The sequence below is a fragment of the Elephas maximus genome, chromosome 20 (assembly GCF_024166365.1).
Source record: "Elephas maximus indicus isolate mEleMax1 chromosome 20, mEleMax1 primary haplotype, whole genome shotgun sequence".
NCBI classification, from domain to species: Eukaryota; Metazoa; Chordata; class Mammalia; order Proboscidea; family Elephantidae; genus Elephas; species Elephas maximus.
In genome coordinates, this window is record NC_064838.1 from 36,535,786 (window position 1) to 36,563,702 (window position 27,917).

A 27,917-nucleotide genomic window follows, 5' to 3' on the forward strand; every position below is an offset into this window, starting at 1 on the left:
GAGGCCCAGCAATCTGTGTTTTAACAAGGCCTCCAGGGGATTCTGAAGTATTAAAAAGTTTGAGATCCACTACTCATGATTTCCACATCTTCCTTGCCACACACAGCCTCACTGGAGAAGGTAAGCTACAGTATGTTTAGCATTTCATTTGTGTATTTTTGATGTATGCACAGAATCTGTCATGTGCAAAATATAATAGACGCCTCCAACATTTCTCTGAGTAGGCAGTCACCTAGTTCTTAGCCACTTAGTAATTTATCAACTTAGCAATTTATCAAATCAGATTTCTCCTGTTTTTAAAATATTGAATCTAAACTGAAACACATTTATTGTCTTAATTAAAATCACCCATCTATTCTCTTAAATGCTTAAAGTACCTTAAAAAAAAAACACCAAACATACATATGTTGCAGTAATTAGAGACCTGAACAGTAAACTTAAACTAAAACATTTCATTTACATAAATGTTGATATTATGGACTTAAATTTGTATTTATCTCTCTTGTTATTCAACGAATTTATTGAGATATAATTTACTGCCATAAAATTCATCTGTCTAAATGGTTGATAGTAACTATAGTTTAGTGATTTTTAGTAAATATATACACCTACTCCTCACGCACTATCTCGTTATCCAATGTTTCACATTTATGACAATAGTAAACAATCTACTATCAGACTTTTGTGCACTAATGACATACACCTGGGAGTAATGAATGCCAAGGTAAGAGTAATGCTGGCAGTGATGGTTAAGGTTATGTGTCAGCTTGGCTGGGCCATGATTCTCTGTGGTTTGGCTGTTGTGTAATGATGTAATTTGGCAGTTATGTAATGATGTAGTCATCGTGCATTTTGTGATCTGATGTAGTCATCCTCCATTTTTGGCATAACGCCGATCTTCACATAAAGACCTGGTCTTTGGAACCTAACCTTGTCAGTAAGTGAGGAGTGGGTATGCTGTTGTGCAATCATCGATCCTAGGCCTTGACAAGAGTGGTTTTTGTGGATAGGAGTGAAATCTTCATTGGACTACTTAAGGACGGAAAATGAAATATAGGAGGTATTTTTAAGACTTTTTTACTGTTTAATACATTGGGAAGTGTTTTGTTTTGTTGTACATGGAGTCACTATGAGTTGGAACCTACTGTAAAGCACCTAACAACAACACATTGGGGAGGAGGTAGTAAGAGAGAGGTGGGTGATTAAGGGAGATTGTGTTTATTTTTTTTAAGATGGCAGGCGTTTCAGCTTGTTTCTGTTCATATGGGAATATTGAGAATAATGGATAGTTCTTGTCTGATTCCTTTTGTTCAGGTAACGAAGGATGAAAGGAGGTCATTAAAAAATGATACAAACTTTAAACTATGTAGATTTTAGGATTTTTTTCCCCTCTGAGTTACTGGCATTTAATTAAAAACCAAGCCCACTGCCGTCAAGTCGATTCCGACTCATAGTGACCATATAGGACAGAGTAGAACTACCCCATAGAGTTTCCAAGGAGTGCCTGACGGATTTGAACTCCAACCTCTTGGTTAGCGGCTGTAGCACTTAACCACTACGCCACCAGGGTTTCCGGCCTTTAATTAGGGGGAAGAAAATCTTTCTTTTCCATGTTGAGACTTAAGTAATGTTGTGGATTGAATTTGTCCCCCCAAAACGTGTGACAGCTTGGGTAGGCCATGATTCCCAGTATTGTGTGGTTGTCCTCCATTTTGTGATCTGATGTACTTATCCTATGTGTTGTAAATCCTATAACTCTATGATGTTAATAAGACAGGATTAGAGGCAGTAATGTCAATGAGACAGGACACAATCTACAGGATTAGGTTGTATCTTGAGTCAGCCTCTTGAGATATAAAAGAGAGAAGCGAGCAGAGAGAGAGAGGGACCTTCTACCACCAGGAAGGAAGAGCCAGGAGCAGAACTTGCCCTTTGGACCTGGGGTCTCTGCACTGAGAAACTCCTAGACCCAGGGGAAGCTTGATGACAAGGACCTTCCCCCAGAGCCAACAGAGAGGGAAAGCCTTTTACTGGAGCTGGCATCCTGAGTTGGGACCTCTAACCTCCTAAAGTGTGAGAGAATAAATTTGTTTGTTTAAAGCCATCCACTGTGGTATTTCTGTTATGGCAGCACTAGATAATGAAGACAGGTAAGGCAGTCTGGTTCTTTTTTCTAAGTTTTAGATATTAACGGGAATGCCAATGAAAAAGCTTAAGGAAATGAAACCAAACCAACAAAGTGTTAGTGCATAAGCAAACCTGAGGCCAAAATATGGCTATCACAAATGCACAGATAGCTCTGGATGCCTTGCACATCACAAGGGATATTTGCTTCTCTCCAGCACCAAAGATGGAACTCCTATGTAGAAATAAGCTGAATTTCTGAAGAAGCCTAGATCCTAGAACAGGCTGTCTATAAATATTTAAATGAATGTATCAAGTGGTTTTGGCTGTAGTAATTCTTAGAAAAACCTCTTGTTTGCATTTTTTCTAGTTTGCCTGTTGACACGTATTAATGTTTAAAATAAGCCCTCCTCAAATTTATCACCTGGAATAGCATGTCTAGAAGACTAATTGGTCAGAGTACCCATTTGTAAATATTTTGATCATAAACAATATCCTGGCCTTTAATTCTGACTCATGGCACCCTTATGTACAGCAGAAGAAAATGCTGCCTGTTCCTGCACCATCCTCATAATCATGGGTATGTTCAAGCCCATTGTTACGGCCACTGTGTATTTTGAGTGCCTTCCAACCTAGGGGGAAACCCTGGTGGCGTAGAGGTTAAGTGCTACAGCTGCTAACCAAAAGGTCGGCAGTTTGAATCTGCCAGGCACTCCTTGGAAACTCTACGGGGCAGTTCTACCGTGTTCTATAGGGTCACTATGAGTTGGAATTGGCTCGACGGCAGTGGGTTTTTGGTCCAACCTAGGGGACTCATCTTCCAGCACTATATTGGACAATGTTCTATTGTGATCCATAGGGTTTTCTTTGGCTAATTTTTAGAATTAGATTGCCAGACCTTTCTTCCTAATCTGTCTTAGTCTGGAAGCTCCACTGAAACCTGTTCACCATAGGCGACCATCCTGGTATTTGAAATACTGGTGGCATAGCTTCCAGCATCACAGCCATATGCAAGCCACCACAGTACAACAAACTGACAGGTGGTGGTTCTGATCCCATACCACTCCCCCAAAATTGAAGGTTATAAAGCATCTTAAGAGAACTTCCTTTGTCTTCTCTCTCTTTCTCTTCACTATACATACTGATTTATCTTTCCAAGGATCTTCAGAAGTATTTTTGATCTCTTAAGATGATACACTAAACTTGGAACTTACTTAGCTCCAAACACCCAGACTGATTGGAAATGAAACATTGTTGAAAAAGCATTTCAGCCAATGCAACCTCATGGGCAACCACCACACGTCTGTCAGTGGAGGCTTGTGGGTTGCTTTAATGCTGAACAGGTTTTAGCAGAGCTTCCAGAGGAAGACCAACTAGGAAGAAAGGCCCTGGCGATCTGCTTCTGAAAATCGGCCAATGAAAACCCTGTGGAACACGATGGTCCTACCCCATTGTGCATTGGGTCACCATGACTTCAGGGGCTGACTCAAAGGCATCTAACAACAACAAGCTGTCCACGGATTGGGGTGTGGGGTATGTGTAGTCATCTATCCAGAGAGTGTCTTATCGCTCATACTGCATTACAGGCACATTCTAAACTAGATCCTCATACCAAGAGCTCATAAAAAATTATAATTCACCTGCCATAAAACTCAGCATTTGAAAGTATAAAATTCAGTGGTTTTTAGTATATTTACAAGGTTGTGTAACATCATCACTATCTGAATCCAGACTGTCTTCATTGCCCCAGTTTCCCTCCAGATCTCAGAGATCACTGTGATCATGTGTTGGTTTTCCAGGCAACTGAGGAGCTGGTGAGGGGATCAGAATAGCACAAGTTAAATGCCACAAAGTTTGCTGTTTTTAGGTTCGGCTGTTTGTTTTGAATAAACTCTCCAGGCTCTGCCAGTCTTCCCTTTGCTTCTACGGGGAAGAGAATTTGCAGAGGTCCTTAACCCATGATTTTTGCTGACCTCAGTATGTGTCTTCTTGTCATGTGTTTCCTGTACTTAACAAGCTCTATCTGGCGATGATAATTATATTTTAAAAGTAATAAATGCATAGGACTTCTATAGTCCTTTGTAAACCATTCTTATTCAGTGATGAAAGTCATGAAATCTTGTTTGTATCTCAGTTAGTAGGGAGACAGGCCTGCAATTGCAACCCCATTTTTGAGATGAGGAAACAGGCTCAAAGATATGGAGAGTTTTGCCCACTATTGTAGGATCGATTACTCCCAGTTGCATGTCGATTCCAAATTCTGGGTTTCTTTGCTTCTACTCTGTTGACCCCAGTAGAATTCTGATCTTGGCAGGCGAAGATACCAAGCTGTAACATTATTTGATTATTTATAATACAGTTATATGTCGTACCGTAAGTTCAATTAAAATATCAAAGCATTGGAACTCTTATTCTAAAATAAATTATCTCAATTTTCAAGCTCTTTGATGTTCTAATTTGCAGCCTCCCGTATCCGCTAAATGACCCTTGTGCCATTTTGCATTTGGTTGCCTAAGAATAATGTACAGTATTCAGCGACTTCAGGCAAAGAACAAAAGACTTATCTGTTCTTTATTTTGGGCATGCCAGTAACTATCCTGATTAATGCTATAGTTTTTGACATACGATTATATGTCTTGAACTCAGATCTGTCCTTTTTTTTAAAGTTTGCTCGTATAAACCCTGCCTGTATCCAATAGCATGAGTTAACAGCATCAGATGTAGTTACGATGATAGCAACGTGTTCCCACGTGCGGTTATTTTCTCGTCCATTATATGCTTTGTATCACAGAAAGTCATTGGACATCTGGTTGATATTTGAAAATGCCATCAACTCTTGATCACCAGTGACAGTGGAGCAGACCGTCACCCTCAATCCCTTTGGCAGCCCAATGTGCCATGGGGAGAGGGGTCAGAGAATACAGAAGGAAAGGAAAGACCATAGGGAGTGGAGTTAATCAGGGAAGGTGTCTTGCAGGAGTTGATACTTGAGCTGAGTTTTGACAAAGTAAAGGATCCATGTTAATGGGGAAGGCAGAAGATCTGAGTAGGGCAGCACTAAGAGGGAAAGAGAAAGGAGGTGGAGCTTTCCCAAGGTGACAGTCCTGTGGAGGAGCTGGGGGCAGTATTTTAGGGGCTGCTGAAATCAGAGCTTTTTTTTCTGGTCTGAAATTGTTTTTATTATGATGAGGGAAATCCCAGGACATCAAGAGACAAATTAGTCAAGGGGTGTCCTGGTCTTATTAGCATTGCTTCCAGCTCGTTACCCGAAATGGGGATTCTGCACTCTGGAATAGCTCCCTCAGTGAGTGTAGTGGAAGACAGAGGCTTTGGCCTTCAGCTTGGAGCAAAGCCTCCGCAGACATGACTGGGTGACTGTCCCTAAGAGAGGAGTGTTCTGACCCTTCTTTTATGGATTCCCTTAAGACAGAAATGAAGGGCTCTGGTGACTTCCAGTTATACTCATCTATTGCCATATTTGGGACGCTGGGCAAGTTTCCTTAATCTTTTGAGAAATATGTACACATGTGTATTTTTAAATCAAGACCAAGTAAGCATGATTTCTAAGCAAAAGAGAGTTTAAACAAGAGGTTTGTAGAAATTGCATGTTTCCTTCTGTATTTGAAAATAGTTAAGATTTTTTTTAGATGGGATAGTCAATTTCTGGTGTCCCTTGTTTCAAGAATAATAGTATTTGCAAACTACAAATTCTTTGTTTCTCATGAGAGGAAAACCATTACATAGTGTTGTCAGGAGATCTTAGACCCTGTGAAAGACATTTTCCAGAAAGTCACCCATAATTGGAGGCTTATGGAGGGACTTAAATGCCTAGCTGGCATGTATGGGTTTGATCAAAGAAACAGTAAGGAGTCACCCAAGATTCTCAACAAACAAGTGCTATTCCTAATATTGTGTTTTAAGAAGAGATTCTTCCATCTTTGTCCAGGAATGTGGGTTCATGTATGTCATGAATAAAGAAAACTCAGCCTTACAAAACAGAGAAGTACAGAAAATCATGTCTGTCAGAAAAGGATCCCATACCTTTATACAAAAAGAGTCATTGTTATTTCTCTATTTAGCAGACTCTCCCAGTGCCTTTAGAATATTTATAACTTTCCAAAATTTAATATGTGTACACAATTGTGCAGCTGGCGCAGGACCGAGCAGTGTTTCGTTCTGTTGTACACAGAGTTGTTATGAGTCGGAACTGACTTGATGGCACCTAACAACAACACACTTCACAGGAACATGTATTATTCACCTATAAGGTGTAACGTGTGTAGACTGACAGCTTGTTACAGTTCTAATATTCGTGGCGATAGTATCCTTCTTTCTTTTTCTTTTCGGATAGTTTTAAACGCATTTTCCCCTTTAAGAAGGTTAAGCTGTTTGTAGGGGAAAAGTTTTCCCATACCTTTTATAAGCTGCTTATACTCGTAACACAGATTAACTTCCCAGCACATAAAGAGAATACTGGAAAACCCTTGAGTGATTAAATATGCCCCTAGAGGATTAAGTTTTTCCACATATTTTTTTAAGCCAGTGCTATTAATAACATTTCAGCATTAAACTTTCTGTACATCCTGATTGTGGGGGAGGCCTTCCCTTCATTCTGCCCCGGCTGTTAGTTTTTCCACTGTTAGCTTTGCACCACTGTGAAATTATCTGTGGAAAGATAGGCTTAAAAATTTGAGAGCTTAATTAAAGTGGGAACACAGTATCACCTCTGGAATTCTTCTATTTTTTTTTTTTTTCAAAGTTCTTGTCTGTTTTTCAAAATCATTTCTTTCATCTTACTAGAAACCTAACAGGAAGCAAGTATTTAGCTTAATGGTTCACTCAGAAATAAGTGGGCACTAAACATATTTATGATTTCAAAAAAGATCATTTAATTTCCATCTGCATTTTTCTTGAGATAGCATTCTGATTTGTAAGGAATCTCATTATTACTGAGAGAAGCAGTTATTTATTAAATGCCTGTCTCTCCAGGTTGTCAAATTAATCTACCGTGGCTAATCAGCTCAAGTCTTTACCTTGTTTATCTCTTGAGGCATAACAGTCGCCCCTGCTCTGCCAGCTCTCCTGTCTTCCCAGTCTCTGTTCCCTCCAGCCTGCTGTTCTTTCCTTATGAGCCTGAGCCCCATTCCCAGTCCCTTCAGTGGTGCTCAACCAGCCCCTCAGTTTCTTTCACTTCTTTGTTACCCTTAGCCTGCAAGTCCCCAGGCTTGGATGGATCTTTATTGCCTGTCTCCCAAAACCCATATTTTCTGTCCTGAGGAGGTATCTCACATTGCTTAGTGCCCTTTACGTATTGCTGGTCAGCCTTCTTTCTCAAATTTTCCACACAGCTGCCACTGACCATCACCACTCTCCTTAAGCGCCATATTCCATCCCAACCCCCTCTCTATCAGCAAATGATCTTGCTGCCTGCTGTTTGAAGACTCAGAGCTCATCAGCCCCCCAGTTACCTTCTTTCCCAGTTGCTCATCTTTACCTTCGTACTTTCTGTCCCTGAGAAAGGGCTGTCCCTTCTCTGTAGGGCCACCTTTTCATCAATACTTTTAGTTTTTTTCTTGTACCTCTTCTGAGACCTTTTCTCCAGCAATGAAAAAAATAAGCAAAATTCTCTCTCTCCTTAGGTGAAGTCAGGAAGGCTAGAGGGGACTGGGGTTGGGTTTTTCCCTTCCCCCAGGTGGGTTAAAACCAAACCAAACCCATTGCATCCAGTCGATTCCTACTCATAGTGACCCTGTATGGGTTCAAACCCACTGCTGTCATAGATTCCAACTCATAGAGACGCTGTGTGGGTTAGGTTCTGATAAAACCCAAGTTTGTTTACAAAACCAAACCCAAACCCAAACCCATTGCTTTTAGGCTGATTCTGCCTTATAGTGACCCTATAGGACAGTGCAGAACTGCCCCATAGAGTTTCCAAGGAGCGCCTGGTAGATTTGAACTGCTGAACTTTTGGTTAGCAGACTTGGCTTTAACCAGTACACCACCAGGGTTTCCACCAAGTGTGTTTAAAAAAACCCAAAACCCATTGCTAAACAGAGTCGTTTAGGTTCTGTAAAATAGTATTCTTGAAGGCAGGCCTTGTTAAGGAGAACAGAGCGCTCTGGGCGTATTTTAAAATAGTTACTTTTCTCCTCCCCCTGCCAGAAGCAGGAGTGAATTTTTCTCCAGTCTTCGCAGTGAGAACCTGGCCGGCCTCCTGGTGGTAAAACTCATGGAAGTGTGCCCCCCTCCCCAAAGACTGGGTCCCCCTGGAGTTTTTAACTCAAGCTGGTCTACACTGAGCCTCTAGCAATTCATCAATTACAGTTTAATATGTTCCTACCAGTACTGATACCAGCTCGGGGCTTCTGCTCCAGGTAAGCTGTGATTTTCTGTGTATTTCAGGGCAGCAGTTTGCCCTGAGACCTCAATTCCCTGATGGATGGAAGAAGAGTTGTCTGTTTTCAGTTTGTTCAGCTTTTTCTTGTTATGGATGGGAGTGTCAGCTTCTAAGCTCTTTACGTGTTAGACTGGAAACTCAAAGTCCAAAGTAAAATTTCAATATTATTTACATAATAAAGGCACATGGTTTTAAAAACTCAGGTAGTACAAAAGAATATACAGTAAATGTTTCCCTCCTTAGAAGCAACTGCTTTATGCCAGTGTATATGTGTGTTCTTACAGAGATTACGTGCACAAACAAGCATGTATCTGTGCATTTTCCCCTCTTCTTCCCTCACCCACCTTTTTTTTTTAAACATAAATAGGATACACATGGTTCTGGGCATTGCTTTTTTTTAATATATCACTATGTCTTGGAAGTCAACTTGTATCAGTACTAAAGAGCTGCCTCATTCTTTCAATGGCTACAGAATATGCCACTGAGTGTTTGTGCTGTGATTTAGTTCTTCAGGCCCCCTTTAAAGGTCAGTTGTTTCCAGTCTTTCATTGGTGCAAACCGGGGCTTCCAATTGGTTCGGTCTGGTTGGAACCCCTGCTGAGAATTTGCATTTCCACCCCCAGGTATACTGAATCAGAATCTACATTTTAACAACATCCCCAGGTGATTCTTACGCATGTGATTAAAAATCACCGCTCTACTAGTGGCTCTCAGAATTGGTCCCTAACCAGCAGCATTAGCATCACCTGGGAACTTGTTAGAAATGCAAATTGTCGGTAGGAGTTTGAGCTGGAACAACCAGGTTCAAATTCTGCTGCAAGTAATGCTTCAGTGAGCATCCTTACCCATTGGTCTTGGTGCCCATGTGTAACTGTACCTGTATAAAAAGTCTTGTAAGTGGAATTGCTGGATTGAAGGCTTTATGAATTTTCATTTTCTGCAAGGAGAATTTTAAAATTGTTTCCATTTCTTGTGTTATTACTTTGCCAACCTCTCTATTCATGTGTAATCAATATCTTGGATTTGTCTCTGATAATCTGCTATCTTATTGAAGCATTTATTTCTTTATCCAATTCTTCTGTGTTCTAGGGGAATTTCTAAGGCATTCTGGTTCACTGTTTTCTGAAATTTATAGTTTCTATGATCATTGAATTCCTAAGTGTGATAAATATGATAAATTCCTAAATGTGATATAATAAGTATATATATCCAGCGGCCCAAGGTCTCTGGGTGGTGCCAATGATTTGCACTTGACTACTAACTGAAAGGTTGGTGGCTTGCACCCACCCGGTGGTACCACATAAGGGAGGCCTAAATCTGCTTCCATAAAGGTTACAGCCAAGAAAACCCTGTGGAGCAGCTCTGCTCTGTAACACACGGGGTTGCCATGAGTCGGAATCAGCCAGCATCCCAGAAGCCTCCCTTATGCCTCCTTCCAGTCACGATCCCTCCACGGGTAACAAGAGGTTTATTTTACCTTTTTTTTTTTTTAACTTTATATTGTTGACACTGCTTATACCTTCTTTCATTTAACATTGTTTTGGAGAATCATCTATCATTCTATGTAGTTGTAGTTTGTTCATTCTCATTACTGTACAGTAGTCCATTGTGTGAAAAAAAAAAAAAAAAGTTGCCGTCAAGTAGTTTCCGACTCATAGCGACCCTGTAGGACAGAGTAGAACTGCCCCGTAGGGTTTGCAGGGAGTGCTGGTGGATTCACACTGCTGACCTTTTGGTTAGCAGCTAAGCTGTTAACCACTGCACAACCAAGTCTCCTCTGTTGTGTAAATACGTCAATTTGTTTACCTGTTCTATTGTTGGCAGACACGTGAGTGGTTTCTAGTTTGGGGTTATTATGAATAGCGCCGTTATGAACATTGGTCACGTCTTCTGGTGCACATATGTACACATTTTTGTTGTATATATGCCTAGGAGTGGAATTGCTGGATCGTAGGTTATATAAGTGTGCCACCTCTGATGTCTCATTTTGCATTCCCATGAGAGTCCTGGTTGCCAGCACTTGGTATTTTCTTTTTCATTTTAGCTGTTCTGATGAGTGTAAAACAGTATTACCATGCGGTTTTAGTCTTTATTTCACTCACTACTTATAAGATTGAGCACCTTTTCATCTGTTTATTGGCCAATTGATATCTTTTTTTGGCAAAGTACCAGTTGAAATTTATTTTTCCATTTTTTAATCATTTTTTAAAGTGTATTTGGCTAGCTAATAGGTTGTATTTTCCCATCCTTTGTCCTTTCTCTTCATCCTTTAAATTTTTTTTTCTTGGCTCTTCTTCCACCTGTTATTTATTTTTCTAACAAGTCAACTGTAGAATCAGTAATAGCAAACAACTCTTCCAGAACTTTTAGTGAATTTGCATGAAACTTATTTTATTTGGGAAAAATTGGTGCCTGGACTAGAAGATAGAATTGTCATTTTTTTCTAAGAAAAAAAAGTGATATATCCTAAGCCTTCCAAGTTTTTTGCCCACCAAACTGTATTGTCATCTCCATATTTAATTCTACTCTTAGCTTTATTTTACTACAGCAGTGTTTTTGATTTATGCTTGTTGGAAGTGAAAGCTCTTAACGATGCATTTAAAAATGCATTAAGAAATACAAATGTTGTAAAAAAAAAATAGAAACATGTTAAAATATATAAATGTTTTACAGGTTCTTGATCAGTATGAACAAGAAGGATTTTCGTTCCTAGCGAAGGTGTTTAATTCTTCACATTCCTTCTTAGAAGACTTGACTGGTCTTACGTTGCTACATCAAGAGACCCAAGCTGCCGAGGTAAGAACAAAATAAGCTTTCTGTGTTGAGGACTGATGCATTCAAAGCCCATTTGATATTCAGCTTTATGGGAAAGGGAGAAAGCAGTTAATTATGATATCTTTTTTTCTTAGAGCAAATATTACTAAATAAGTCTCCTAGGTATCATAAGAAGGAACCTGCTGAAATTGCTGAATGCTGATGCATGTGAGTTGCTGTCTGGTAGGTGCCTAATGCACAAAAACTGCTGATAAAGGAGGTGCAGGTTACTGATTTTCCAAGATCCTCCTGTCGTTACAGAGGTCTGCATGTCTGTGGCCACTGGAGGGTCGGATCTAATGTTCACGTACCAAAATCCAAGTCAGTTAAGACGTTGGACTGTGGCCGTGTTCCTCAAAAAGAGCACACCTAAATTTTATTTCAGATTTTAATCAGCTGTCTTAGGCTACTGAACCCGACCATGAAATGGCTTCCCCAGTCACACCTTGAGAGAGTTATTATGTACCATTCAACTCTGAGAGAAGTGTTGTTGGGTCACAGGGAGCCTGGCCACTGTTTGTAGCATCTTTTTACTATGGCTTTCATATCATGTTTTTGTTTGTCAGTTAGAAATATTTGCAGACTATAATCTCCTGGGTGACCACATCCTTTTTTTTTTTTTTTTTTAAAAAGACTGAGTTTAAAAGATAATCATTTGTTTTTTCCAAGTGCTCACTGTTCTTAGAAAAGGGAACAATGTAGATGATGGTGGAGCTGTTCATGTCACTTAGAAAAATGGACAATTCCTATAAATGGGTAGATGTTGTCAACATCTTTTCTCTTGCTTGCTTGGATGAAGAAGCTGTTGGGAACAATGTTGCCTATCATAGCATAGCCTGTACTATCTAAGAAAGCCTTGTTGCCTGTGCTTGAGGAGTAGGGCACTTGCAAAGTTGCTGTTAGTCCTGTTCACTGATAAAACTCCCCCTTGGGCTGTGTGTCCTCACCGCTTGGGGGAGGCTCCAAGTGGCCAGTGAGTAGATGGCCGGACCCAGTACTGGTGGGAGGTGGGGCAGTCTGCTGTTTAGAAGAGTAGAACTAGGACTGGGTGTCAGAAAACCATGTAGAAATAGCAGAGTTGTTCAAATATACCAGGGAGGTAAGGTGAAAAAAAAAAAAAGGTGGTGCATCTCTAGTGCTGGACTTAGAACTGAAACTTATTCTTCTTTAACTTGCTTTGGTATCCTCTGGATCTCCAATAACTGCAATCTTCCATTTTAGGGCCAATAGTTAGAACCACAGGGACTCTCTTACCTTCAGTTTCAGAAGATGCATGGCATCTCCGAAGGGCTTTGAAAGACTTGGAGATCTTCCCCAGGTTATGATTGGGTTTCCAGAGAGAGTGCATATCATGGTAGTGACCGTGGCAGCCATCTTGTTTTTTGAGAGGTGCTGTACTGCCTGATGGGACAGTTCTGCTCTGTCCTGTAGGGTTGCTCTGAGTTGGAATCGACTTGACAGCCACGAATTTGGTTTTGGCAGTGCCTGATGGTAAGGGAGAAATAACTTATAGATCTTTTCAGCCATACAATCACTTGACGATTTGGCTGTGGGAATTTTTCCACCCCACTAGAAATACTTCACATATTTCTCTTGAGTTGGCTAGAAGAATTGCAAGCTGAAATTGACCCCATATTTCACTCTAAAACAGAGCAGATGCTGGGATAATGGGCAGATTCCTTCATTTAACCTGGTATGTTTTGCATTTTAGTTGAATTAATAGCCTTTTCAGAAACTCAGGAAAAGAAAGGAAAGCTTAAGAGAGGAATAGTTATGACTAAATGGATGGATGGGGCAGGAGACATGGCTTCATCCACAAATTGCAGTTTTGAGTTTTTCTTCCATTAAATTACATTTATAGTTTTGGAATCATAAGCCACACATCAAATTTTAGATTAGCGGTGGTAAGCTGGTTGGCCTATGAACCAGATATGACTTGCAGGTGTGTTTTGTTTGGCCTGCCCTATGTATTAAATTTTGAATTAAGCCAACATTTAAAAATCATGAGTTTTATATAAAAGCCTTAATTTCCCTGTTTCTAGCTTCTTCTGAAAAGTCAGATCTGGCAACCCCAAGACTACATTTGTGAATAGCAATGGTTAGGTGGAAGTTGAGAAGCAAAATTTGTAGATAAACAATACCCTCAATGATGCCTTTCAGTTGAAGGCTTTTATAGGTATTTGAGTTTCCACCTGTGTCTTAGAAAAGGATTATTAGTTTTCTTAAAAATCACTAGATAGGACTCTGTTTTAAGATAAGGGGCAAAATAAAATGCTCACAGAAATCATTGGCTTACCCACATCATTTTATATTACTGTGAAAAAAAACTGTGTGTATAAGTAAAATAAACATTTATATAAAATATCCACATATCTATGTAAAGGTAGTCTTTTGATTTATGTGCTTCATTCCCAGGGCATTCATCAATGTTCAGTAATAAAAATTCAAAATTCTTCATTCTATCTAAAAAGGGCCTAGCTTATTTATTCTAGCGACGTAATCAAGAAGCTCGGTTAGTACTCATCTTGGGTTGTTTTCATCAATCAAAATAAGAATTGTAAAAGAGTCAACTAGATAATTTTATGCGATATGTAACACTGTATACCTGGTTTATAAAATATGGATTTGTACAAATACTATCTTTAAAAATAAATTCTTAGACATCTTTTGAAAATGTAGATGCGAGGTGCTGTGCTAGTAACTGAATACGAAAGTTAACAAGACACTGTCCGGGCCCTCAGAGCTCATAGCGTAGTGTGAGAAGCAGAGATGTGAACAGTGAGCTCTAGTATCATCGGAGCCCTGGCAGTGTAGTGGTTGAGTTTGCTGTTAACCAAGTGATTGGCAGTTTGAATCTACCAGTCACTCCTTAGAAACCCTATGGGGCAGTTCTGCTCTGTCCTGTAGGGTCGTATGAGTCAGAACCGACTGGATGGCAACTGGTTTAATATCACCAGAGGAGTTAAGTCCCTGGGAGGTGCAAACAGTTAACACACTCTGCTGCTGACCAAAACGTTGGAGGTTCCAGTCCACCCAGGCACCTCAGAAGAAAGGCCTGGTGATCTACTTCCAAAAAATCAGCCATCAAAAACCCAATGGAGCACAGTTCTACCCTGACGCACATGGAGTTGCCATGAGTCAGAACTGACTTGACGGCAACTGGTTGGTTTTAACGTCATCAGAAATGTTTTAGTCATTTATATATTAAGTACTGAGAAAGCAGTTACTCCTGCCTAGGGGACTAGGTTGTCAAGGAAAACTTCACAGAGAAGGGAACAAATAGTTCAGTTTGTTTTAAAGGATGAGTAGCCTTTTTTAAAAAAGAAAAGTTGGATTTGGTAGGGAAAGGGAAACAATTAGAAGGCCAGAGTGTTCTAGTCCGAATAAAGATCCCAGAGGCCAGCAGTTTCTGGTATGCTACTCAGAATCATGAGCGCCCTAACACAGCTAGAGCCAGAGTTACCTGAAATCAAGATAATCTTTTTAAAAATCAGCTTTGAGCTGTAATTCACATACCATAACATTCACCTGTTTACAGCATAAAATCTAGTTGTTTTTAGTATATTCACAGAGTTGTGCAACCATTACCACTAAGTTCACAACACTTTCATCACTCCAAAAAGAAGCCCCTTACCCATTAGCAGTCACTCCCCGTTCCTCCTGCCCCCACAGTCTGGAAACCACTGATCTGCTTTAGTATCTATGTCTATTCTGGATATGGGTCTGGCTTCTTTCACATAGCGTAATGCTTTCAAGATTCATCCATATTGTAAGGCAATTCTTTTTTTATTTAAAAAAAAAGTTTTGATGCTATTAAACTTTGCAGTATGATTTGATACTTGAAGTCCACTTCCCACAGTATAGCACTTTTATGAAGGAAGAACGCAAAGCTGGTCCTACTAAAGATTCAAAATTCCTTTATTGTCATAGACAGGTACGCACAGACAGTGGGCTGGGAGATATCTCCAAGACAGATCACCCAGATTTAGTGAGATTGACTGATGCAGCCCGACTGTTTGCATGTGTTACCCCTCCATTATCAAATAGCCAAAAGTGATTGTGACTGTTTTAGCCTAGGTTACTGATATAATCACAGTGCTGTTGAGATTAACAGACAAATTGCCAGGTGAGTTTTTATTGGAGGAGAGTTCAAGGTGCAAGGGACTGGGGCCCAAGCTTACAGAGATGAGCTTGTTTTAGGTAGTGCAGCTATTGAGATAAGACAGTGAGTGAAAATCACTGGATAACATTGGAGATGGAGCCTGGAGAAAAAGAACAGAACTGGTAATTTGATTTAGCCAGAAAACACAATTATCCTAATCCATTTAGTGGAATGAGGCTATAGAGAAAGGATGCAAAAAAAAAAAAAAAAAATTTAATGATAAAATAAAACACAAAAAAAAATTTTAATGAAAAATGTTTGTAGTAGATTAATTTCATCTCAAATTGTAGATTAAAATATTAAAAATATTTACCTTATAAATGTCATTTATATTTGTAATGTTAAATTTGAAAAAGAGGAGGTATTGCAATGGATTCTTAGATACAACATTAAAAGCATGAGCCGCAAAGAACATATAGACTGGATAATCTAAGCCAATAAATGGGACTTCAGGACTTCATCAAAATTAAAAACTTTTGTGCATCAAAGGACTTTATCAAGAAAGTAAAAACACGCTAATGGACCACCACTACCACAGCCTCCACCAGACTGAGTCCAGTACAACCAGATGGTGCCCGGCTACCACCACTAACTGCTCTGACAGGTATCACAATAGAGGGTCCCGGACAGAGATGCAGAAAAATGTGAAACAAAATTCTAACTCAAAAAAAAGACCAGACTGACAGAGGCTGAGGAAACCCCAAGAGTATGGCCCCTCAGACACCCTTTTAGCTCAGTAATGAAGTTACTCCTGAGGTTCACCCTTCAGCCAGGCCGATAAAACAAAACAAGGCTGAAGGGCACACCAGCCCAGGGACAAGGACTAGAAGGCAGGAAGGGACAGGAAAGCCGGTAGTAGGCACCCAGAGTATGAGAAAGGAGAGTGCTGACATGTCGTGGGATTGTTTACCAAGGTCATAAAATATTGTTATGTGTACTAACTGTTTAAGAGAAACTAGTTTGTTCTGTAAACCTTCATCTAAAGTACAATAAAAAAAAAAAAGTAAAAATACAACCTATAGAATGGGAGAAAATATTTAGAAATCAAAAATCTTATAAGAGTTTAATATCCATCATATATAAAGAACTCAACAACAAAAAGACATACAACCCAATTAAAAAATGGGCAAAGGACTGGAACAGACATTTCTCCAAAAGAGAGATACAAATGGTCAGTAAGCACATGAAACAAATGTTCAGCGTCATTGGCAATTGTTTTTAGTTGCTGTCAAGTCAATTCTGACTCATAAAAACCCCACGTGTGCAGAGTAGAACTTCTCATTGGGTTTTCAAGGCTGTGACCTTTTGGAAACGGATCTCCAGGCCTATCTTCCAAGGCACCACTAGATGAGATTTGAATAGCGAACCTTTTGGCTAGTAGCCAACACATAAAACCCATTGCTGTCGAGTCGATTCCAACTCACAGTGACCCAAAAGGACAGAGTAGAACTGCTCCATAGCGTTTCCAAGGAGCACCTGGAGGATTTGAACTGCAGACCCTTTGGTTAACAGCCGTAGTACTTAACCACTACGCCACCAGGATTTCCAGGCAGCACACATGGAAATGCAAATCAAAACCACAATGAGATGCCACTTCACCCCTGCTATGTTGGCTATTTATCCAAAGAAAAAGAAAATAACAAGTGTTGGCATGATGTAGAGAAATTGGAACCCTTAGACACCGCTGGTGGGAATGTAAAATGTTATAAAAACCCATAGCTGTTGTAAAGAAAAAGTTTGAAAGTTCCTCAAAAAGTTAAACATAGAATTCTCACGTGACCTGGCAACTCCACTCCTGGGTATATACCCAAAACAATTGAAAGCACAAGGACTCAAACAGATACTTGTACACCAGAGTTCATTGCAGCACTGTTCACAATAGACAAAGATGAAAACCACTCAAGCACATCCAAAGCTCAGATGACTAAACAAAAGTGGTGTATGCATGCTATGGAGTAAAGAATTACTTCACCTGAAGAATTTGGTCTTTGTCCCCAGTACCAGAAAGGCAGCCTCTAAACCCTTGGAATTGAAGCGTCTTTGTTATGCATGAGGCCTCCAGACCATGACTACCTGAGAGTTGACTGATGTTGGGTGGGGGTTGGACATGCCAGAAGGACCCACCAGGTGAGAAACAATTCAACCAGCCATAACTACATTATACAATCCGAATAAAAACTCTGGGCACTGAAGCTCTGGTGAGCTTCCTCGTTGGTGAAAGGCACTGACGGTCAGAAGGATGATGTGTCCCCTCAGACATGAACTCCCCAATGGGGACCCTCCCAAGACTTACCCTATGCATGTCTTTTTTATGCTGGCCCTGGTTTGTATCCTTTTTGCCATAATAAAGCTGTATAGCACTTTCCTGAGCTCTAGTAAATTATGAACCCAAGGGGTTAGTGGGAACCTTGAACTTGTAGCCAGCAGCTCAGAAGTGAGGGGATGCTGGGGACCCCAAACTCACAGCTGATATCTGAAGTCCTAGGCAGAGTTGGCAATCTGGAGGACAACTCCCCTGAACTTGTGAGATCTGACCTAGCACTGGGTGGTTAGGGTCAGAAAAACTGCATTAGCAATTGGTATCAGAGAAGACAGACACACACAGACAGCTAACACACAATGAAATAAATATTATTCAGCCATAAAGAGAAATGAAGTCCTAATACATACTGTGACATGGATGAACCTGAAAACATCATGTTGAATGAAGTAAGTCAGACACAAAAGGACAAATATTGTATGATCCCACTTGTAGGAAATACCCAGAATAGGCAAATTCATAGAGATAGAAAGTAGATTAGAGGTACCAGGGACTGGGAGGGGGTTAATGGGTACAGAGTTTCAATTTGGACTGATGAAAAAAAATTGGAAATGAGTAGTGGTGACGGTTGAAAACATTGTGAATATAATTAATGCCACTGGATTGTTTGTGCACTTGAAAATGGTTAAAATGGCAAATATTAATTTTTTTTTAATGCAAAAAGAAAAAGGGGCCTTGGGCAGACAGCCATCATATTTTTCTGTAGGTTTACAATTTATGTTCTGTCACGGGGTATTAGAGAACTCCATGGAGTAAAGGCCCCACTCAGCTTCCTACCTTCTTAAAATGTTGCCGTTTTAATGGTATTTTTTTTCTTTTAATTGTGCTTCAGGTGAAAGTTTACAAGTCAGTCTCTCATATAAAAAGTTATATACACCTTGCCCTGCACTCCAGCTACTCTCCTTTTGATGAGACAGCACGTTCCTTCTCTCCATCCTTTATTCCCCATGTCCATTCAACCAGCTCCTGTCCCCCTCTTCCTTCTCATCTTGCCATCAGACAGGAGTTGCCCACGTAGACTCAAGTGACCACTTGAGCCAAGAAGCTCACTCGTCACCAGTATTGTTGTCTATCTTATAGTCCAGTCCAATCCCTGTCTGTAGAGTTGGCTATGGGAATGGTTCCAATCTTGGGCTAACAAAGGGTCTGGGGACCATGACTGTCAGGGTCCCTCTGGTCTCAGTCAGACCGTTAAGCCTGTTCTTTATGAGAATTTGAGGTCTGCATCCTGCTGTTCTCCCACTCTATCAGGCATTCTCTGTTGTGTTCCCTGTCAGGGCAGTGATCAGTGGTAGCCAGGCACCGTCTAGTTCTTCCAGTCTCAGGCTGATGGAATCTCTGGTTTATGTGGCCCGTTCTGTCTCTTGGGCTCATCTTTACCATGTGTCTTTGGTGTTCTTCAGTCTCCTTTGCTCCAGGTAGGCTGAGACCAATTGATTCATCTTAGATGGCCGCTTGCTAGCGTTTAAGACCCCAGACACCTCTCACCAAAGTGGGATGCAGAACGTTTTCTTGATACATTTTGTTATGCCAGTTGACCTAGATGTCCCCTGAAACCACAGTCCCCAGACCTTTAATGGGGAATTTTGAATGAAGTTCTGATATTTACTTTCAAGACTCTTACTTAGGATGACTTTGGAAGCTTGAAGATTAGCCCTGATTCCCTATTGCTCCTAAACTCCTGTTCTTCCAGATTGGAAACAATATAAATAGCCTCAAAGATAAAAAAGCACTACAGACATCTAAGTTATGGAGCTATGGAGGTATTCCCCCAAATATTTTTTAAATCCCTGAGTTTGTTGAAGAAAGGCTCAGTCTAAATCAAACATGTGAATGCTTTCATTTGTCTCATAAAATTTGCTGCGACTTGTCTTCTTAGGGTTATTTCTCATCCTGTGACTAGATGTGTCAGTTCACACGTATTTATTTAGTTCCAACCATGGACTCAACATTGTGCTGTGAGAAATGCTAAATTTTCAAACTCAGTCTAATTAGAGAGAAAAGGCTGATTCATAAGGAAGTTAATAAAAATAAGCTGGATTGGCATATTCTTGAGAAATTCAGCTTCCCAAATCCCATAACTCAGCTTCCCTGAAATACTTCTTATTCTTGAAAATTTGCAAGCTCCATGATTCCAGGATTAATTTTAGGCTATGTTTTATTCCCTTGCCTTAATATTATCAATACTTGTTGTTGTGCCAAGCAGTTAAGATTCCAGAGTAGCAATTACAGTATTCCATGAATATAGTTTTGCATTTTTGTTAAGTTTTTACTAAACAGAGCTTTCTGGAGAATCGGGGACTAATGAATGATTTGAAAAGAAAGTTTAGTGCCAAATGTGACATAGGATGTAAAATCACAAAACAGCTGGCAGAAATGAACGAGACTGAGCTGATATACTGATTTGAATTAGAATTCAGGTTCTGACCCACCCACTACAGAATTCAGGATTCTAGATAATAAAATGCCCATTTCTCTCAAAGCATGGAAGTCATATGAAAAGCATTATGGTGGAGCGATATGACTTCACTGGCATGGCCATTTACTGCTCAGAAAAGTAAATAACACAATTAACAAGTGTTTCTGCTGGGTCTTTTGCACTTACACTGAGTTTCTGGCCTCTCCCCCACACAGCTGGTTTTGATTTGGTTCCTGTGGAATTTTTTTGGTTGTTGTTTTGTTTTGTCTTTAACAACAGTCAGATATTTATGTACAGCTTCATCAAGAGCCTCTGATGACAAATACGCCTTTGGAGGCCAGTAGAAGCTGTGGGAAACCCCGATGGCAGCACTTAGACCTGTTTCCAGTGGAGAGGAATCTCTCTGGGGACTGAGCTAGCTTGCTCATGAAGCCAGTTCTCTTTTCTCAAAGTCTCCCGCTAGCCCCCTTCCAACCTGCACTGGCCCTGTGTAGGGACTGTGCTCTGCCTTAATATTTCCTTATGAAGCAATCCCTCAGGACACAGCACTGGCCTTCTCTCCACAGTAAGGGGGCAGTGGAGACGGGAGGCAGAAACAGCAGGCAGAAAGCCATTGAATCCTTAGGTTGGAAACTAGAGCCTGGTTTTTGAAATAAGGCTTGGCAGTATCCCATTTAGAGCTCACATTGTAAAATGTGTCCCTTTTATTTGCTGTCAGAGTTATCTGCATGGATTGGAGATGTTTAGATAAGTTGATGTTCGAGAAGGATCCAATTGGAGAGTAGACAGCGGAGTCTGGGCAGAGTTCCCCACCCTTCAGAAGAGGAGTCTTGGATGGTATAATCCATTTAGAGGTCTCTGGGAGAGAGAAGAACTGAAATTGTAAATGCTAAAAGCAGGGTAAAAACAGCTAATATTAAGAAATAGAACCTGGGAACTGAGTCAGCCTTAAATTTTGTTCTGCTAGTGTCCTCATGAGAACCTTGGGTGAGTAACTTCAGCGTTTTGTGTGTCTGTTTCCCCACTTAAAATGAGGGGATTGAAACACGTGTGAGATCCTTTTTAGCTCTAATAATTCAGTGATTTTGATTCAGATATACAGAGATGCTCAGGAACTTTAAAAAGTGGTCAGTTTTTAGTATCAAAATGTTTTAAAATGTATCAAAGTGATCACCTTTTACACAATTTATACATATTCTTTGGTGTCTATTATAGCTAGCTGCCATTGCTAGAAAAAAAATTTGAATACATTGTTTTGAAATTCATAGCTAGTTGATCCTCAAAAGAATATTTCTCATACTTTGTATTGATTGTTGTGTGTATGTGTAGCAGTACAGTATGTTCTTGTTGCTACGTGCTGTCAAGTCGTTTCCGACTCATAGCAACCCTATGCGCAACAGAACGAAACACTGCCCAGTCCTGCGCCATCCTTACAATCGTAGTTACGCTTGAGCTCACTGTTGCAGCCACTGTCAGTCCACCTCACTGAGGGTCTTCCTCTTTTCTGCTGACCCTGTACCTTGCCAAGCATGATGTCCTGCTCCAGGGACTGATCCCTCCTGACAACATGTCCAAAGTATGTAAGACACAGTCTCGCCATCCTTGCTTCCAAGGAGCAGTCTGGATGTACTTCTTCTGAGACAGATTTGTTCGTTCTTTTGGCAGTCCATGGTATATTCAATATTCTTCGCCAACACCACAATTCAAAGGCGTCAGTTCTTCTTCGGCCTTCTTTTTTCATTGTCCAGCTTTCACATGCATATGATGCGATTGAGAATTCCATGGCTTGAGTCAGGCGCACCTTAGTCTTCCAGGTGACATCTTTGCTCTTCCACACTTTAAAGAGGTCCTTTGCTGCAGATTTACCCGGTGCAATGTGTCTTTTGATTTCTTGACTGCTGCTTCCATGGCTGTTGATTGTGGATCCAAGTAAAATGAAATCCTTGACAACTTCAGTCTTTTCTCCGTCCGTCATCATGTTGCTCGTTGGTCCAGTTGTGAGGATTTTTGTTTCCTTTATGTTGAGGTGCAATCCATAGTGAAGGCTGTGGTCTCTGATCTTCATTAGTAAGTGCTTCAAGTCCTCTTCACTTTCAGCAAGCAAGGTTGTGTCATCTGCATAATGCAGGTTGTTAATGAGTTTTCCTCCAATCCTGATGCCCGGTTCTTCATATAGTCCAGCTTCTCGTATTATTTGCTCAGCATACAGATTGAATAGGTCTGGTGAAAGGTAACAGTATATATGAATCCCAAATGATAAAATCCAACTCAACTCATTCTCCAGACTTGGTGCCCAGGACTTTGGCTTCTTCCTAACCTCAAGTCTACCCTTGCCATAATTGAGTATATTCATAAAATATGCCACTACCTCTTAGTAAGGAGCCCTGGTGGTGCAGTGGTTAAGTGCTCGGTTGCTAAACAAAAGGTGGGCGCTTCCTTCCCACCAGCAGCTCTGTGGGTGAAAAGACCTGGTGATCTGCTCCCATAAAGATTATAGCCTAGGAAATCCTATGGGGCAGTTCTACTCTGTCCTGTACAGTTGCTGTGAGTAGGAATCCACTCGACAGCATACAACAACAGCCTCTTAGTACAGATTCCAATGTTGAGCTCCAGAGCCCCCTTACTTTAAGTAGTGGCAATATCCTTAGAATGTTGAGCTGTAATACCTGAGCAGTTCCTTTAAATATCAGTCATATTATACTGTAACACTCAGAGTGTATGAGTAGCCTCAACCCTGGTCTGTTAAACATTCCAAGTTCAAATCCTGGCTCTACCATGGGACTGGGGCTACAGAGTTCAGCAGTAGAGTTTGTGCCGTGCAAACCGTGTGCAGCCACTCCGTGTGGGACCTCAGGTTGTTTACTCAGCTTCATTGAGCTGCTTTTTTTTTTTCATTTGTAGAATGGGATCAGTAATTCCTATCCACACAATTAGTGAGCATTCAACAAGAAAGCACCTAACAAAAGAAAAAAAATAGATAAGTTGAACTACATCAAAATTTGAAACTTTGTGCTTCAAAGGCACTATCAAGAAAGTGAAAACAACTCACAGAATGGAAGAAAATTGTTTTTTGCAAAGCACATATCTGATAAGGGATAGATTTCCAAAATATATAAAGGACCTTTACAATGCAACAATAAAAGACAAATAACCCAGTTAAAAGTGGCAACAGATTTTAGTAGACATTTCTCCAAAGAAGAAATACAAATGGCCAATAAGCACATGAAAAGATGCTTGACATCATTAACCATCAGGGAAATGCAAATCAAAACCACAGTGAGGTACCACTCCACACCCAGTAGGATGGCTGTGGTCAAAAAGAGAATAACAAGTGTTCTAGAGAATGTAGGGAAATGAGAACCCTCATTCGCAGGCAGTGGGAATATAAAATGGTGCAGCTGCTTCTTGCAGAGTAATTCTGTGAATGTACTAAAAACCATGGAATTGGGCACTTTAAATGGGTGACGTGTATGGTATGTGAACTATGTCTCAATAAAGCCGTTTTAAAAAAAGAAAAGAAAGCCATCAGGTAGCCCTATCATGGACTGAATTGTGTCCCACCAAGATGTCTGTCAACTTGGCTAGGCCATGATTCCCAGTATTGTGTGATTGTCCACCATTTTGTCATCTGATGTTATTTTCCTCTGTGTTGTCAGTTCTACCCTGTGATGTTAATGAGGCAGGATTAGAGTAAGTTATGTTAATGAATCAGAACTCAGCCTAAAAGATTAGGTTGCCTCTTAAGCCAGTCTCTTTTGAGATGTAAAAGAGAGAAGCTAGCAGAGAGCCATGGGGATCTCACACCACCAAGAAACAAGAGCCAGGAGAGTAGCACGTCCTTTGGACCTGAGGTTCACGTGCAGAGAAGCTCCTAGACTGGCGGAAGATTGATGACAGGGAGCTTTCCCCAGAGTCAACAGAGAGCAAGCCTTCCCCTGGAGTTAGCACCCTGAATTTGGACTTCTAGCCTCTTCAACTGTGAATGAATGTATTTCTCTTATAGCAACACCAGATAACTAAGACAAGCCCTTATGCACAGAGTTGGGCTTCCTGATGCTTCCTTTCCTTTCCCTTTATTTCTCTGGCTCTCAAAGGGCAGTGTTGTGTTTTTCTATGTCTGACAGGCTGATGTGGTTTGTTAGCTCATGGTTTGTAGGAATGAATTTTGTGTAGATTATGTCAATGATCTTTTTCATTTCTATTGTGCCTCATTTTTCAAAGCAGTGGTCTCTGCTCAAGTCATGTAACCCTTCTTATACCATGGAGAGTCAGTAAATATTGGGTTAAATATGGAAGGACTCTGGCCAACTGCCTCCCTTGCATGCTTTCTGGGAGGAGAAAGTCAAGATACTAGAAATAGATGAAAGGCTTAGGGGAAGATGAGAGAGGAAGATACTATATTGGCTGTCTTTGTAAGGTTAAATAGGTACTTAGGAGATCTGAATCCTAACCTGGGTCTGAATTTTAAATTTTCTGTCTCCACTAAGTACTTTATTTTTTCCTAAGATTTTTTACTTTGAACATTTTTAAACATACAGAAAAGGCCAAAGGATAGTATAATGAATACCCATAGATCACCTAGACTCAAAAATTAACATTTTGCCACACCTGATCTCTCATTCTCCCTTTCTCCTCTTTCGCTTTCTTCCTCTCTCCCTCCCTGCCAACTCATACACACATACACACATACACACACACACAAACTCTCACATATTTTCTTTTGCTGAGCCATTTGAAAGCAAGTTCCATATATATACTGACACCTCACCTCCCTCCTAAGTTTTTAGTACGAGTCTGCTAAAAAATGCAGACATTCTCCTATAATGCACCATGGAACAACTGGCAGTAATTCTATAACACCACCGAAAATCCAGTACATATTCACATTTCCCCAGTAGTTCATAGGGTTTCAAAAGTGCCTCTTAAACCATTATCTTTGCCTCAAGTTGGTAATGTTGTACTTAAAGTAAGTTTTTTACAGTAGCACTTAAGTACAGATCAATTGGTATATAAACTTAAACATTTCTTTTAAACTCTTTTGATGGCCTTATCTCTAAAATGGGGAGATACTAAAAAAAACAAAAAACAAAATCTGTTGCTATCGAGTAGATTCTGACTCATAGCAACCCTTTAGGACAGAGTAGAACTGCCATAGGATTTCTAAGGAGCAGCTGGTGAATTTGAACTGCTGAATTTTTCGTTAGCAGCCACGCTGTTAACCGAATGGGAAGATAGGATTATCCTATGAGGCAACATGCCCCAGAGATTCTGCTGCTCCAGGCAGGCCTTTTCCGGGTGAATTTATCCTCTGGGCATCACTTGGGCACCCTGGTCTGATTCAGGCAGCCATTTTGGGCTCCTGAGATAGCCCATCAGCCTCTAGCAATGATCCCCTACCCTCTACCAGGTATCCCTAGCACCTGAGGCTTTTCAGGAAGTAGGTATGCAACTATGAAGGCTATTTTTGGTATTTTAAAAAAATCAAACAGAAATACATCATTTCAGACTCGGAGATTTGCATTAGCCAACTAAACCACTAATTATCATTATTATTTGTAGTCAGAATTCTGTTATCTCAGTGGAATAGAATACTAGTTAGCTTGCTGGATTACAAGTTCTGATTATAGTTGTATGTGCCTTTGAGTTATAAAAACAATAAGATAAAGTAGTGCATTTTGTTGGGTTGGACGGGTTTTCCAAATACAGTCTGTGAGAGAGAAAGTGCAAACTAAGAGGAATTCTTGGCTGAGAGCCTTCAGCACAGGGCTCTGCAGACCCTGACTTTCAATCAGCAGGGAGGGCTCCCAGGGAAGTATTCTTGCAGTTTGCCCTGTCACCATGATTCTGGGATTGTATTTTTACAGCTGACCCTTCTCACTTGCAAACATAACAGCTGCTATGTGTTGAATTTGGGGGGTTTCCATATTGTGATACTGTACAATTGGCTCTTGGTTCCGAAATCTTAGTTTTGATCCATATTGCTTCTCAGTTAGCTGGCAGAGAGCAGAGAGGGAAGGAAATGACAAATATTCTAAGGCGTGAATTTTTTAAAATTAAATATTATTTATATTTTATCATAGCTTCTATTTTTTTTTTTTTTAATCAGTCAACAGATATGTTGATCCCTGCTTGAGTTCAGGGTAGTGTGGGGGAATGAAACAGGTACCAGGCCAGCCTGCAGGAGACGGGCTTGGGAGAGTTAGGGAGTTAGGGCAGAGAAGTAACAGGCCACCGGGCAGTGGGTATGCACAGAAGTTTGAGCATACAGTACAGTAGGTTCTGCGAGATTTCAGGAGTGTGCGACCCTTTGGAGGTACAGAAATAGGGCTTCTAGCAAGAGCTGGCTTTTGAGCTGGGCCCTGAAACTTAGAACTCAAGGGGCAGGACAAGAGGATGAAAGAAGATATACCAGACAGGTCCATGATATGAGAGCACCCGAAATCTCTCTGACGAAAGGTACTGAGAGAAGTGTAGCAACTAATATTAATAACATTATTTATAATTTTCATGGTACTTTTGCAGCTAGCCTTTGGTTGACCACAACAATCTTACGAGGTGGCTATTGCCCAGTTTTACAGAGTAGGTTGCCAAAGCTCAGAGGAGTGAAGTGACTTGTTAAGCAAACTGGACATTGTTAACTTTAGCAGTGTTCAGTATTCATCTGCAGCTTGAGGTTTACGATACACTCCTGAGCCTGGAAACAGACAGGAAGCTGTTTCCAAGGTCACATGGATGCGTCCTGCTTTATAGAGAGTACCTCTCCTTTCAGGCTGACCAGTTTCCAAAGCAATTTTGCCCTTTTTCTGTGTCCTTACAACTGCATTCTTGGGTGGTATGGTTCCCTTCAGGAGTCCCTGGTGGGGCAAACTACTAACCAAAAGGTTGGTGGTTTGAACCCACCCAGAGGCATCTGGCAATCTGCTTTTGAAAGGTTACAGCCTTGAGAACTCTATGGAGCACAGTTCTGCTTTGACACACGTGGGGTTGCCATGAGTTGGAATTGATTCGACAGCAGCTGGTGCTGGTGTGGTTCCCTTCTCCATACCATCCTGGGGCCTAGGCAGACCAAATCGCTGTACTTTTCTTACTCTGGTATTGTGTTTAAGAATAGACTGACTTCCAGTCAAATCTGTGAGAATGAGCTTTACATTAAACTTCTGACTCCATCTCTAGACTTACCTAACCAATGAGAAAAAAGGGCAGATAACAGATAATTTCTTTCTTCTTGGCCTTTACTTTTCCCTAAATTGTAAAGGAGAATTAAGAGTTGTCTGCAGCTTACCTTTATTCAGCTGTCCAGTGGGGGGGGGGGGGGTGGGAAATCAGTGTTAAACTAGGAATATCTGTATCTTATTATTGCAGAAAAAAATCGAGTCCCTAATTACAAATACAATGAACTGCTGTGATTTTTTTTTTTTTTCTTTTGCTGCTAAACTTAAGATGCATGTGTTTTTGCTAACTTAATCTGTGTTGGCAGAGGCCATACCTAATTTGGCTTAGCATTTTATTAAAAAGAAACTTGGCTTTAAAAAAGATTTAGAAATACAATTGATCCTTATCCAGAAACAAACCCACATGTCTATGGTCATCTGATTTTTGATTCAGTATTTGTGAATTTGCCTATTCACTAAAATTTTTTTATAACAAGCTTCTAGAACTAATAGAGGAATTCAGCAAAGAT

The 27,917-nt window shown here is 40.5% G+C and overlaps 1 protein-coding gene across 5 annotated transcripts in view; it reads left to right on the plus strand.

Annotated features, from left to right (window-relative positions):
* ATG7 (autophagy related 7) overlaps positions 1-27,917 on the plus strand; it is a 298,659-nt gene that overhangs the window by 134,890 nt on the left and 135,852 nt on the right. For 4 of the 5 annotated variants that reach the window (XR_007514390.1, XM_049861840.1, XM_049861839.1 and 1 more), the window contains exon 18: positions 11,195-11,317. Coding sequence is in view for 4 of the 5 variants with exons in the window: in XM_049861840.1 (XP_049717797.1) it covers positions 11,195-11,317 (123 nt within the window). In the remaining variant the exon portion in view is untranslated. Of the gene's footprint in view, positions 1-11,194; positions 11,318-17,495; positions 27,536-27,917 lie in introns of those variants that run through there. The other variant, XM_049861841.1, reaches the window with a different exon arrangement.